Source organism: Chiloscyllium plagiosum, chromosome 28 (assembly GCF_004010195.1).
Source record: "Chiloscyllium plagiosum isolate BGI_BamShark_2017 chromosome 28, ASM401019v2, whole genome shotgun sequence".
NCBI lineage: Eukaryota > Metazoa > Chordata > Chondrichthyes > Orectolobiformes > Hemiscylliidae > Chiloscyllium > Chiloscyllium plagiosum.
In genome coordinates this window covers 13296453-13311001 of record NC_057737.1, presented here as the reverse complement: position 1 = coordinate 13311001, position 14549 = coordinate 13296453, and the positions used below count along the sequence as shown (strand labels likewise).

Below are 14549 nucleotides of genomic sequence, written 5' to 3'. Positions count from 1 at the left end.
TGGGGTTTTGTGGGGTTTGGGGAGTTTGGGGGTTTTGGGGAGAGTTTAGGTCTGTTTGCCTTGAACAGGAGGTCAAGAAGAAATCTGCTAGAAGTCTTCAAAATGATGAATGGTCTTTGTAGGATAGATTCAGACAAATTGTTCCCATTCGTGAAATGATCGAGCACAAGAGGACATAGGTATAAAGTGACCGAGAAAGTTGACGTGAGAAAATGTTTTTTCACATAACGAGTGGTTTGGGTCTGGAAAGCAGTGCCTGGAAATGCGAAGCAGTGAAGTCAGTTGTGCCATTCAAGAGGGGCACTGGATGATTTTGCAATAGAAACAATGAGCAAGCCTGTGGGCAAAAGTCACAATGCTCATTAGAGACCCAATAACAGATACAATAGGCCAAATGTCCTTGTACTGCACTGCAATAATTCTGACATTTGCTTTTAATTGGTGACCTTACATGTCTATTCATTAAATGTGATGGTAACATGTATTTAGCATTTTCCCCAACTTACTGATAAGGAAATGACAGCTGCAAGTTGCAAGTAATGAACAGGTTATCTTCTACGCTCAAAGGATAGTTCCTTTAAAATTTACATCTCATGATATTTCAGTGGTTATAGATTTAGGCTGTAAGCTGCTTTCTTTGAGTAAGATATCACAATGTTGTTGGTTGCACTGGTGTAGGAGATCATAATTAATAATATTTTAATCTCTTAATTTTTCTGCTTTGATTCTGACACATCCGTGAGCCCCTCAAAGAGCAAAGATCAAAAACAGAAACTTGCATTTCTATAGCATTTTTACTGAATTAACTATCCCAAGTTGCTTCAGAACATTGTTATCAAATAAAATTTGACACTGAGCCACATAAGGAGCTATTAGGACCAGTGACAAAATCTTGGTCAAAGATGGAGGTTTAAAGGGCATTAGAAGTCGCAGCAGTAGTTAGCCATTCGGCCCCTCAAGCCTGCCATGCCTTTGATCTGCCCCAAAGCCTCAATTCCTTTTTCATGCTGAGGCCTTGTTGCCCTCAACTACCCAGTAATTTAAAAATCTTTCTACGTTCTCTTTAAATACTTTCAATCATCTAACCTCCACAACTCTCTGGGGTAGAGAATTCCAGATATTCAGAGAGAAGACATTGCTTCGCATCTTGGTTTTAATGAGCATCCCCTTATTCTGCAATCACGCCCCCGTAATTCGAGACTTCCCCCATGGGGTAAGCATCTTCTCAACATTAACCGGGCCCAGCCACCCAAAGTCTTCTATGGTACGTTAAAAACATCCTCCATTCTACGAAAATAAAGGCCTGACCTGTTCGTCATAAATCAACACCTTCACTCCACGAATCAGTCTGGTATGGAGGAGCAGCTTAAAAGCAGGAGAGTAAGGCAGAAAGGTTTAGGAAGGAAATTCCTCAGCTTAGATACATCTGCTAATGATGGAGTCATCCAAATCAGAATATGACAGCGTCCTGGGATTGAACAATGCAGAGATTTCGGATGATGGAAGGGTGAAAGAGGATTTGCAGAGGCAAGGATATAGGAAGTGCACAGAATTATATACAACTGGAAAAATAAGACATTAAGACGTAACTGGCAAGTAAGACATCAACTTCCTTCAGACACAGTCTGAACTACAACGTCTTTGGTAATCTCCTGGCTTTATTTTAAATTTTTGGTCATTCAGTTTTTCCAACCTAAAATTCGGCACCTCCTCTTTAGTCTTTGTGCAGGAGAAAATAAATGTCTCCTAGTATTGGAAGGTCAATTTAGTGCAATACATTAATAAACATGGCCAGGCCAGGAATTCTATGAATACTGAAAAGTTTGGGGTTTTTTTCATTTCCAGCCATTATGTCTATAAATATTTATGAGGAAGCAACATCTGCAAACAATATCATTTCAAAGCCATTATGCTGCAGATTAAATCACTGTAAAAGAAACATAGAATTAAAAGCAACAGTTCAGTGAGGTTTTCAGATGTTTGAATCAATGGAATTGGAAAGAAAAGAAATGGGTCTGATGTATGTTCTCACTAACTCATAGAGTCATAGAGATATACAGCACGGAAATAGAGCCTTCAGTCCAACTTGTCCATACCGACCAAATATCATAAACTAATCTAGCCCCATTTGCCTGCATTTGGCCCATATCTATCTAAACCCTTCCTGTTCATATACCCATCCAGATGTCTTTTAAATGCTGTAATTGTACCAGCCTCCACCACTTCCTATGGCAGCTCATTTCATACACACACCACCCTCTGTGTGAAAATGTTACTCCTTAGGTCCCTTTTAAAATTTTCCCCTCTCACCCTAAACCTATGCCCTCTAGTTTTGGACTCCCCTTTTCCAGGGAAAATACCTTGCCTATTTACTCTATCGATGCCTCTTATGTTTTTATAAACCTCTATTAGGTCACCTATTGGCCTACGACGCTGCAGGGAAAATAGCCCTAGCCTATTCAGCTTCTCCTTCCAGCTCGAACCCTCCAACCCTGGCAACATCCTTCTAAATGTTCTGTTACAACACTGGCTGCAGTGCTGAAGTCTGTGGTACAAATACACAGATATGCAGTTATACAGGGAATTGGCGAGACCACATCTCCAATATTGTGTGCAGTTTTGATCTCCTTGTCTACGGAAGCATGCAAATGCATCAGAGGCAGTTCAGACAAAGCTTACCAATTGACATCTGGAATGAGTGGTTTGTTTTATGAAGATAGATTAGGCAGACTTAGCTTGTTTTCTCTCGAATGAGGGATGATTTGACCAAACTTTATGAACTTGAATACTTCAGACAAGATGGACACAGAAAGGATGTTTACATCGAGAACAAGAGGACATTGTTTTAAAATTAAGAACCACCTTTTTTATATAGGGATGTAAGGATTTTGTTTCTCTTGGAGAGTTGCATGGCATTGAAAATCTGTCTCAGAAGGTAGTTGAGGAATGACTATTGAATATTTTTATTGCAGAGTTCGATAGATTCTAGTTAACACAGGGATTATAGGTTATTTTGGATCAAACTTGATCTGATTGAACAGCAGAAGAGTTTGAAGGGCTGAATGACCTACTTCTGATTATAGGCTCCAATGCACCGAGAAAGAAAACAGGCATTTATTAACCAGGAATCAGCAAAAGATATTTATTATGTCATTCAGTCTTTCAAACTTGTGTTTTCACCCATTGATATTTTCACTTACCCATTCCCTTGACCCCTTTCACTTCACTTGTTCTTTCTTTGTCTGACAACTATTTTGAGGTATCAAAGAAAAATTCTTCAGGCAGACTTTACTGGGCCTTTTGCCTTTATTAGCATCAGCTGTGCCTCAGTTGGTAGCACTCTTGGGTCAGATGGTTGCTAGTTCAAATCTCACTTCAGCACAAAACCCAGGGGCTGACAGTCCAATGTTAACACTGGGAAAGTGATGCACTGTTGGAGATAGTATCTTTCGATAAGATGCCTGCCTACTCAGTTCTCATGGTACTATTCCAAAGAGAAAACAGAATAATTCCCCAGAGTCCTGGCCACATCTCAAGCACAGGTTTTCTTTTCATTATTGCATTGCTGTTTTATGGGAACTTACAGCATGAGAATGGTTGCTATGTTTATATGTAGCAAACACCCACAAACAGCAAGGTGATAATCCCAGAGTGGGATGCTGATTGAGAGTTAAATATTGGGCAGGACACCAGAGAAAATGTTCTCCCCAAACAGTAAAATGGGATCTTTTATGTTCATCCCAGACAGAGCTATGGTTTAAAGTCTTATCTAAAAGAGCACCCCAAACAGTGCAACACTCACTCAGTCGTGCAGTTGAGTGCTAGCCTGGACTTCTGTGTTTACATGTTACCGAAATCTGAATGGAACTGGACTAGCCAAATCATTACAGTGGCTAAATGAGACAGGTCAGAGGCTAGGAATTCTACCAATTAACTCACCTCCTGCCTCCCCAAAGCCTGTCCACCATCTACAAGTCACAAGACAGGAGTGTGGATGAGTATTGCTCCAACAACACCCAAGTAGCTTGACAACATCCAGGAGGAAGCAGCCTCCGCTACCAGCATCTACTCCTCCATTGAAGTTCAGTAGCAGTAGTGTGTACCAGTAACAAGATGCACTAAGAAATTCACTAAACATTCTTAGACAGCACCTTCCAAATGCACAACCATTTAGAACCACAATGGCAGCAGACACATGGGCACACCACCACCTTCAAGCTCCACTCCAAGTCACTCACCATCCTACTTTGGAAATATATCATCATTCCTTCAGTGTCGTTGGGTCAAAATTGTCAGACTCCTGGCCTAACAGCATCAAGGGTCTACTACAGTACATGGACTGCTGCGGTTGAAAAAGACAGTTGTGGCTTGAGCACTTATCCCTGTGTGTATGGTGATAATGGGTCGCAATGGTTTAGGAGATGTAAAGCAACTTGTAAAGCACCACCTTCTTAAGCTGAAAATGTGTTGCTGGAAAAGCGCAGCAGGTCAGGCAGCATCCAGGGAACAGGAGAATCGACGTTTCGGGCATAAGCCCTTCTTCCTGAAGAAGGGTTTATGCCCGAAACGTCGATTCTCCTGTTCCCTGGATGCTGCCTGACCTGCTGCGCTTTTCCAGCAACACATTTTCAGCTCTGATCTCCAGCATCTGCAGACCTCACTTTCTCCTCAAAGATCACCACCTTCTTAAGGTCAACTAGGAATGAGTAACAAATGTTGCCCACATCTCATGAGTGAATAAAAAAGTCTTAGGGTTAGTCTTGAACATGCAACCTTCTGACTCAGAGGTGAGAAAGTTATTAATGATGCAAAGGTTGATACTGACATCAACCAATTAAAATCAAAACAAGTTGCTTTACATCTCCTAGACCATTATAACCCACTATCACCATACACACATGGATAAGTGCTCAGGCCACAGTTATTTACAATATCGATTAATGACTTGGTTGAGGAAGGTGAGTATACGATAGTCAAATTTGTGGATGACACAAAAGTCAAAGGGAAGCGCAGGGAAGGCAAGTGCTGAGCACGAACAAAGAGTCTGCAAGGGATATAGACAAGAAACAAATGGACAAAAACTTGGCAGATGGAATACAATGTGGGAAAATGAGAGGTGGTGCACTTTAGCAGGAAGAATAGAGGAACTAACATTATTGACGTGGAGACACACAGTAGAAAGTTACAGTACAGAGACATTGGAAGTCCTCATACGTAGGTCGCAAAAAGCTAGCATACAAGCTCTGCAAGTAATAGGGAAGGCAAAGGGATTGTTGATCTTTATTTCAAAAGGAATGGAGTATAAAAGTAGGGAAGTCTTGTTCAAGCGATACAAGGCACTAATTAGACCACGCTGGGAATAGAGTGTATAGTTTTGGCCTCTTATCGAAGAAAAGTTTTATTTTTCTTCTGTGGGACAGGCTACAGAACATTCATGAAGTTGATCCTTGGAGTGGAGGAAAGGTTGAGGAGATTTGTCCTGTACTCGTTGGAATTTAGAAAAATGAGAGGCAATCTTATTGAAACATACACGATTCTTCAGGGACTTGACAGTGTAGATGTGGAATGGGTGTTTCCCTTATAGGAGAGTCTAGAACCAGAAGGCACAATCTCAGACTAAGAGATCACTCACTGAAGCCAGAGATGAGGAGGAATTTCTTCTCTCGGGGCAGGGAATCTGTGGACTTCTTTACTTCAGATGGCTATAGAGGCTGGGTCATTAGCTATGTTCAAGGCTGAGACAGACAGATTTTTAATCAATAAGGGAATCAAGGGTTTGGGGAATAAGGCATGAAAATGGAGTGGAAGATCATCAGGCTAACCATGATTACATTGAATGGCAGAGTAGACTCAAGGCAGGATGGTGAGTGACTTGGAGTGGAGCTTGAAGGTGATGGTGTTCCCATGTATCTGCTGCCATTGTGGTTTGAAATGTTTGGGCATTTGGAAGGTGCTGTTTAAGAATCTTTAGTGAATTTCTTAGAGTAGACTCAATGGGCTGAATGGCCTACTTCAGCTCTTCGAGGAGAAAGTGAGGGCTGCAGATGCTCGAGTATCAGAGCTGAAAATGTGTTGCTGGAAAAGCGCAGCAGGTCAGGCAGCATCCAAGGAACAGGAGAATCGACGTTTCGGGCATACGCCCTTCTTCACCATTCCTGAAGAAGGGCTTATGCCCGAAACGTCGATTCTCCTGTTCCTTGGATGCTGCCTGACCTGCTGCGCTTTTCCAGCAACACATTTTCAGCTCTACTTCAGCTCTTACATGGTATGGTCTCCCTTCATAATAACTTGCACTGAAATACTCTCAGAAAAGGTTAAAGAGTGAAACAAGATCAAGTTCCAGCAAAATGTTCAATAGATGTTGACATTGGAAATTGTTTTTGTCAAAAAATAATTTAAAAAAGGGAGTTCTTGCAGTGATCCCTCAATGAAAGTAAACCACTTAGAGAATTTCTTTTAACCAACGTTTGAATATACAACAACAGTTGGTGGTTCCATTCATTCACAACATCCCCATTGCTCTGGGGAGCTGTTCAGTCATGCAGTCTAGTTGCCACAAACATTTTAATTTTGAAAGCAAGGGAGAGGAGTGAGTGCATGCGAATTGGAAAGGGTGAAATAGAGTGATAATATCAGTTGGGAGTGAGAAAATGCCAGTGATTCACATGAGTGAATATCAAACGTATTACAAAAGAATTTATTGCAAAGAATCAGAAAGGTTCCAGTGAGCTGCAAACTAAAGGCCGAATTCTAGCAGGAGCTCTCTCCCTCAAAGACTGGGTAATACTTGAAATGGGCCTCTTAATAGGGTAATAACTCCAAAACGGTTAGTCTGTGTGATGGGGCCTCAGCAGATTCTTTTGCGTCCATGTATTTTGTGAAACGTTTCCCTATTGATAAACATTCGGAACAACTGGCATAGTACCTTGATGCTTTTGAATTTGGATTGTGATGGGCTTTGTTTTGGTGTTTACATGTGGTACTTATCTCTAGACATAGAGGACATGCATACCATTGGGAGTTAGATGTGTAAAAGTACTTTCCATTCCAAACAATGCCAAAGGGCTCCATGTAGAAATAGACACCTAGCACTTTGTCAGGTTCTTTTCCCTCCAAGGTTTCACTTTTGATATCCATTAATGTCACGAAACTGGAAACCTGGAGGTTCTTACGTGGCACCACATAGCTAAATGGACTTTAAACTTACTGGCTGGGATTGAATCTTCCTTATTTTAAGGATGTTGAGTAGGCATCCTAGTGGTGCTGAGGGAAGGGGCTGAGTTTGTACGCTTCACTGTGTTGAGGGTGGATTGGAAAGTCCAGCCTTACAGGGCAGGGAAAAGGCAATATAATATTAACGGGTCAGGCACTGCAGGCTATATAGCCACATCAGAGTGGCAGCTGTGCTGTCCATCTGTCCAGCTGGAGGTAGGGGGCCTGCACTATTCTGGTGAGATGTGGGTTAGAGAAGGTAGAACAGAGAGCATCAATATAAAGAAGAGATGATCACGTTTTATGTCATGAAATATTGAACATGGCTTGCACTTTCACCTGAAGTAGTGTTAGAGTGAGGCCTAGTGACAAATGGAAGTGGAAAAGCAGACAGGGCAGATTTGCAGTTGGAGATGAAGGATGGAGGATCGCTCCTAAAATGTTTAAGGAATAACCAAAGTTCTCATATTTATGGTGCAAAGTGCACCTGAGACTTATTGGTGCTGTGATAAGGTCAGTGCCATATAATCACTGAGTGATAGGTAATGGAGAGAAATGGACCAGTTCTGACGTTCTCAGTTGGAGTCAAAGCTCCACATTCTGATCACTTTGATGCTTCCGATGAGCTCAGTTCATTATTCCACTGTTCGACAGGAGACCTAGATTCAAACCAGATGTTCACCTCAATCCTTTAAGGTGGTGAATGAAGGATGTGGGATTCAAGTCGAGGAATTTGGCTTGGCATATAATCAAAAATGGAACACACACAACATGCAACATGGAAGAAAATAACAAATCAATTTGCATAGTGTAAACTAAAAGTGTTCAAAAATCAGGTTAAGGAATCACAGGCAGGCATTTGTTGCTTATGGTATCTTAACTCTAATTCTCTCAGGAGTGTCAACATTTGGCTAAAATATCATGACGGACAACCTTGTGGAAGATATACAGACGAGGCTCCATTTCCTACTGGTCAATATGTTTGCATAAAATATTGTTGTTATGTAGACAAACGTATCAGTCAGCCTGTGCACAGTAACGTTGCACAAACAGTACAGAGATGTTTATGGTAGTGTTCGTTGGATGGTAACTGTTAGTCAGCATCTTTTACACTCACCTGACTGAATAGATGGGAACTCAGTTTAACCCCATAACCAATAAAGTCAGCAGTTTCAATGATATTGCACTTGCTCACAGAGAGTTCTGTGCAGATTATGTATCCAGTTTTCCCCAGATACAATGCTCAGTCAGTTGTAGCTCAGTTAGTAGAACTCTTACCTCTGAAACACAAGGTTCAAATCCCATCCTAACCCTTGAGTATAATGATTAAACCTAACACTCTGGTGCAATACAGAGGGGCTAGTGCATTGTCAGGGCTGTTGTCTTCTATATACAACTGTTAAACCAAACCCCCTTCTAGCTTTGCAGATGACTGTGTAAGGACCCCATGGTACTATTTTGATGGAGCGTAGCAGAATTATCCCTGATAAACTGGACAATATTTCTTACTCAAACAACATCACCATAAAAAAAAATACCTGCTCACTACCACATTGTTGTTTGTGGGATTTTACTGTGTGTAAATTGGCTGCGGTGTTTCTTCCACCGCACCAGCAGCTACACTTGAAAATGACTTCACTGTAAAGTGCTTTGAGATGTCCAAAGGTCATGGAAAAGTGCTATATAAATGCAAGGCTTCCTTTTCTTGCTGACACAAAGGTGACAAGGCTGGTACTTGATTAGATTTTAATTGTCACAGCAATGAAGGTCAGTTCTCTTACGCAGCTTCCTGCAGCAGTAGTCTCACATCTGTACCAGCAGTAACCATGACTCAGACAGACACAGCTAGATAACCTGAGTTAATGAGGATGGCTTAGAGCTCTGCTTGGAAGTGCTAGTGAGAAAAGACAACAATTGTTTCAGGCGATACCTCAAGGTGGCCCCCGATAGTTCACCACCTCGTAGGTAGGGCATCCAACTCAGATTTTAGGAAGCCTTTTATTCCTCTACTACTGGCCTCTGAATAGTTTTGTTCAAAGTCCTCCGGTATAAAATTCTGGGAATTACTTCAGGAAGCAATTGCTAGTCACAGCTTAACAATAAGGGAAGAAAACAAAGTCAACTTAAGTCACAAACCGTAGATACTTTTGAATGAATTGAGGGAATATTTTCATTAGGCTATTTTGGACAGATACAAGCATTCTCAAATTCCATCATTCCTGCCTCTATCACCAGTTGAATCAATCGCTCACTCTCTCTCTGTCTCCCTGTTGACGAAGACAGCATCTCCATAGTGAATGAACTGTATGGGAACCTACGGCTAGTCAGGGTTTGACAGACTTCAGTGATGTGTACACCTCGTAAAGTGTTATTTTGTGCACCTTCCAACAATCATACATACGATAGGTTAGGTCAATTGGCCATGCTAAATTGCCCATTGTGTTAGGTGCATTAGTCAGGGGTCAATATAGGGTAAGGGAATAGGTCTGGGTGGGTTATTCTTCAGAGGGTCTGTGTGGAACCAGAGGACACAGCTTAAAAATATGGGGTAGACCATTTAGGACAGAGATGAGGAGAAACTTCTTCACCCAGAGAGTGATGGCTGTGTGGAATGCTCTGCCCCAGAGGGCAGTGGAGGCCCAGTCTCTGGATTAATTTAAGAAAGAGTTGGATAGAGCTCTCAAGGATAGTGGAATCAAGGGTTATGGAGTTAAGGCAGGAACAGGATACTGATTAAGGATGATCAGCCATGATTATATTGAATGGTGGTGCAGGCTCGAAGGGCAGAATGGCCTACTCCTGCACCTATTGTCTATTGGACTTGTTGGGCCGAAGGGCCTGTTTCCACACTGTAGGGAATCTAATCTAATAATCAGTTAACGTTATCGGTTTGCTAATGTATTCCTAGCAGCTGGAAATCTCAGAAAACCCATCTGGTTCCATCTATCCCCAAAGTTACACTACACCACAAGGACACCCTTAATACACCAGACTTTCTTTCAATTTGATGCACATACATTGCTAGATATGGTATTCTGTTAGAGAACTTAAACCCACGCATCTGCGATGCTTGCGATACTGTAACACTTGCAGCGAAAGACGCTATATAAATGCAAGCTGTTGTGAATGCTGTCTCCCTGTTTAAATGTGTTGATAACTGTTAATACTGTCGCGTGTCATTAAAAGTCATGCAGCCAGGTTAAAAGGCTTCGTGAAAGAGTGCCTCGAGAAATGAAATCAAATTTATGTAGCTGCAGTCTGTCTGAAGGGGAACGAGCAAACTTTTAACCCCTCCCCGTTATTTGTTTACAAACATCGACCCAATGGTGTGAATGTTGCCGAATTGTCCAAAGTGCAGAGGTCTCCCAGTGATACAGTGACCTGTGTCTCCTCCAACAAAGGATCACTCATTCCCCAGGGACACTCTAAATCTCAAAACTGAACAAATATCAAATCTGACAGGTTGAGTCGCAACGAGAATACAGCACACGGTTAATGAATGCAAGCCTGTTTCATTGTGCACTTTGGGTGCGCACTTTACAAACACAATGCCACTTTCATAAGTTTCCCCTCAACTGACACCCGCAGCACTCAGATTTGATCACCGGCACTCAAGCAGTCACGGAATCGGGAAGGGATGGATTCTAATGAAAAGCAGACCATACCGTCTGTCCTTTTCCTTTCGGGATCTGTGCAGTAACCCTATCAGGACCACTGCTGCTCGAAGGCCTGCCTTTTTCGAGGGCACCTTCTCACTTCTCTCAGCCATGGTGTGTGAGCGCAGGAACTCTGCAGCTCCCTGCTCCGTCTGTCCCGGCTAGCAGCAGGATCCTGAGTGTGAACCAGCTTCTCCCTCGCCCGGCAGCTGCCCGCTGGCACTGCTCCCCGGACTCCTCTGCACGTCAGGTGTTTTTATATTTCTGTCTCTCTCTCTCTCTCTCCTCCACCTCCAGTGACCTTCAAGTCACCTGGCTGGCTACCTGACAACTGCAGCTGCTCCTCTCGCCCAAGGTTTGAGTCTGTCCGGAGTAGGCAGTGTGAACTTGTTCCCTCCTTATTTCTTCCCCGGTAGATTTTAATGTATCAGCGAGTCGCACACAATCCCCGACCGCTGCTGTCGGCTGCAACATCCCTCAAGCACATTTGCTCAGGGAGGTGAACTTGCTCCTGTACAAACCCTGCACCTCCTCCCTGCCCTCTCGCAGAAGTTGTTCGCTTCTGAGGACAGCAACACTGCGAACTGCTCAGTAGCTCCTGTCTAGTTGCTTGAATTACTAGCCCTCCAGGATTTTCCCCAAATCTTCCCTCCTATGTACTTTCTGCCCGTGTGTGTTGCTATGGCGACATGACAACTGTGGAGACTCCGCCCTCCCCCTCTGTCTGAGTCCCTCTCAGGGTTGCATGCAGCTCGCTCTCTGGCTTATTAGGTTAAAAATCACACACCAGGTTATAGTCCAACAGGTTTAATTGGAAGCACTAGCTTTCGGAGCGCTGCTCCTTCATCAGGTGGTTGTGGTTCTGATGAAGGAGCGGCGCTCAGAAAGCTAGTGCTTCCAATTTAACTTTGTCCACCCCAGTCCAACACCGGCTCCTCCAAATCATGGCTTAGTCAGGAGGCATAGGTAGATTAGATTACTTACAGTGTGGAAACAGGCCCTTCGGCCCAACAAGTCCACACCGACCCGCCGAAGCGCACCCACCCATACCCCTACACCTAACACTATGGGCAATTTAGCATGGCCAATTCACCTGGCCTGCACATTTCTGGACTGTGGGAGGAAACTGGAGCACCCGGAGACACGGGGAGAATGTGCAAACTCCACACAGTCGCCTGAGGCAGGAATTGAACCCGGGTCTCTGGCATTGTGAGGTAGCAGTGTTAACCACTGTGCCACCGTGCCGCTCACAGTAACTCTTCCCTTCATTAACCCTTTCGAGGTGGTTGGGTCTGGGTCTGGGACAAGTGGAGTTCTCCATCCTCCACCTCGCAGGCGGATAGCAGGGGTGGGGTAGTGGGATCATCAGTTCAAAGTTTCTAAAACTGAGATTGTTAGACATGGCGGGTTTGAAAAGTTACAAAAGTGAGGCAGGTAAACAGAATTCAGAGACAGTTTGGCCAAGATCTCACCAGTTGGTCAAATGGCCTTCAAGATCTGAATGACCTTTCCTGTCTCTGATATTCGAGGTGCCGAATGGCCTATTCCTGTTGCCAGTAGTTTGTCAGATTGGACTCTAACCATCAGTACATGGATGAATCACAACTGGTAAAGTGGGAATTCAGAAAATAGAAAGATTCCTGGACTAACTTGTTGAGAAGGCAGTGCCCAGAAAAACAGAGTGAACCCATTGCTGGCGAGATGGGTGTTTGATGACCCATTTGTTTGAAAAGTGCAAAATGAGTCATCAAAGAAAGGGGTGGATTCCTGCCCTTGACCATGACACAGTGATTTGCTGGCCAGTGATGACACAGCAAGTGGAACAAGCCCACTGTGAGTGCTCCCCCTGGGGCTGGACAACTGACTGATGATTATTAGTCAGGCTTGACTTGCAGAAACAATGAGAAGATGGCTAAGCCAGGCACTCTAATCCAGAGCAAGTCCTGAAGGGCACACATGGGACTAAGGGAGCACAATGGCAGAAGAATAAAATTGGAGCTAATGCGAGATGTGTAACACAGATACATAATCAAGTTTTTCACTTTGGACCTGATCCTACACATCTAACTAACTAGTCTGCTCAAAGGGTTACTTGTGAGGAACTGCTGTTCTGGCAGACTCCCTCTGACAGGTGGATGGAAACTCCCCCAGGGGTTCCAGTGTAGCTCTAGATTTTCCAACTGGCCTCATAGTGACGGCACCTCCACCTGCACTTACCCAACTCTTCCCTGCCCCTGTGTCGTTATCTGCCTGCATCTGCAATCCTCTCCCATCCTCAAGCTTCTTCAGCCCAACTTGCCGCAAGGTCCTCCCTCCGGCCAAGTAATTGAAAGCCTGCCCCTGGCACAACCTCTAACAATCCTTGTCATAGAATCCCTACTGTGTGGAAACAGACCCTTCGGCCCAACAAGTCCACACTGAGCCTCTGAAGAGTAACCCACCCAGACCCATTCCCTTAACCTATATTTACCCCTGACTTATGCACCTAACTAACACATCCCTGAACACTAGGGGCAATTCACCTAAGCTGCACATCTTTGGATTGTGGGAGGAAACCCAAACAGACATGGGGAGAATGTGCAAAGTCCACATAGACAGTTGCCTGAGGCTGGAATCGAACCTAGGTTCTTGGTGTTGTGAGGCAGCAGTGCTGAGCACTGAGCCACTGTGTCGCCCCTTTCTTCACACACAACATCCACATGCAGAGGCAACACTCCAAAGCCCACTAGAACCTCCAACTGCAACTAGCCCCACCCATGCACCAACAAGCCTCACCCTCTGCACACACAAGTCTCACCCACTGCTCATAATGCTCCTCCTACCACACCCACATTCAAAGGCCCCAATTGATCCCCACTGGTCCAAATCCCAATCACTCTTCCTACAAAGTCTCCCTGCACCTGCAACCCCGCCCCTGCACACAAGCTCTTCTCCCTTGACTGTCAGGGATTGTCTGGATTCAGAGTTCTGATTACCAAAGATCCAGCATAGTCTTGGTGGAGTTATGTTTCATCCTAAACTGTTTGAAGAGAACAGAAACAATCTCTTCACAGGAGATTTCAAAAGTTTAATAGTTAAATAGAGGAAGGCATTAAATAAGCTAATCTGTTAATACTTTGTACTGAGGTGATCCCACTTTAAAAAAGTCATAAATCTACTGCTCATGCTGTGAATCTAACATCTAGTTAAACACGATTAAATTCTCATACCCAATTTGACAGGTACAAATCTGCAAAACAGGTTAGTACAACTTTGTCAGTTATGTGGTTGTAGGTTATATTTTTCTGAAATTCAATCTCAGCAGAGAGGAGCAGCTTATGTAAGATCTGAGATCACGGGAGGAAAAAGTCAGACGTGTTGTGTCAACTTAAACCGCACAAAGGCAAAGATACCTGGATACAAGAACGAGGAAATCCTCGTCAAACTGGAATAGCTGGTGAATGGAGCTTTCCTGTACAAGGTAGGCCTTCATTATGATTAGAGCTGAAAATGTGTGGCTGGAAAAGCGCAGCAGGTCAGGCAGCATTCAAGGAGCAGGAGAATCGACGTTTCGGGCATGAGCCCTTCTTCAGGAATGAGGAAAGTGTGTCCAGCAGGCTAAGATAAAAGGTAGGGAGGAGGGACTTGGGGGAATGGCGTTGAAAATGCGATAGGTGGAAGGAGGTCAAGGTGAGGGTGATA

At 43.8% G+C, this 14549-nt stretch overlaps 1 protein-coding gene across 8 annotated transcripts in view; it reads right to left on the bottom strand.

Moving 5' to 3' along the window:
• The window catches only part of rap1gap2a (RAP1 GTPase activating protein 2a), a 516227-nt gene that overhangs the window by 144323 nt on the left and 357355 nt on the right, over positions 1 to 14549 (bottom strand). Inside the window, exon 1 of one of the 8 annotated variants that reach the window (XM_043718317.1) lies at positions 10878 to 11463. The exons of the other annotated variants lie outside the window; for them this stretch is intronic. Coding sequence (XP_043574252.1) covers positions 10878 to 10981 — 104 coding nt within the window. The 5' untranslated portion in view covers positions 10982 to 11463. Of the gene's footprint in view, positions 1 to 10877; positions 11464 to 14549 lie in introns of those variants that run through there. 8 annotated transcript variants of the gene reach the window in all.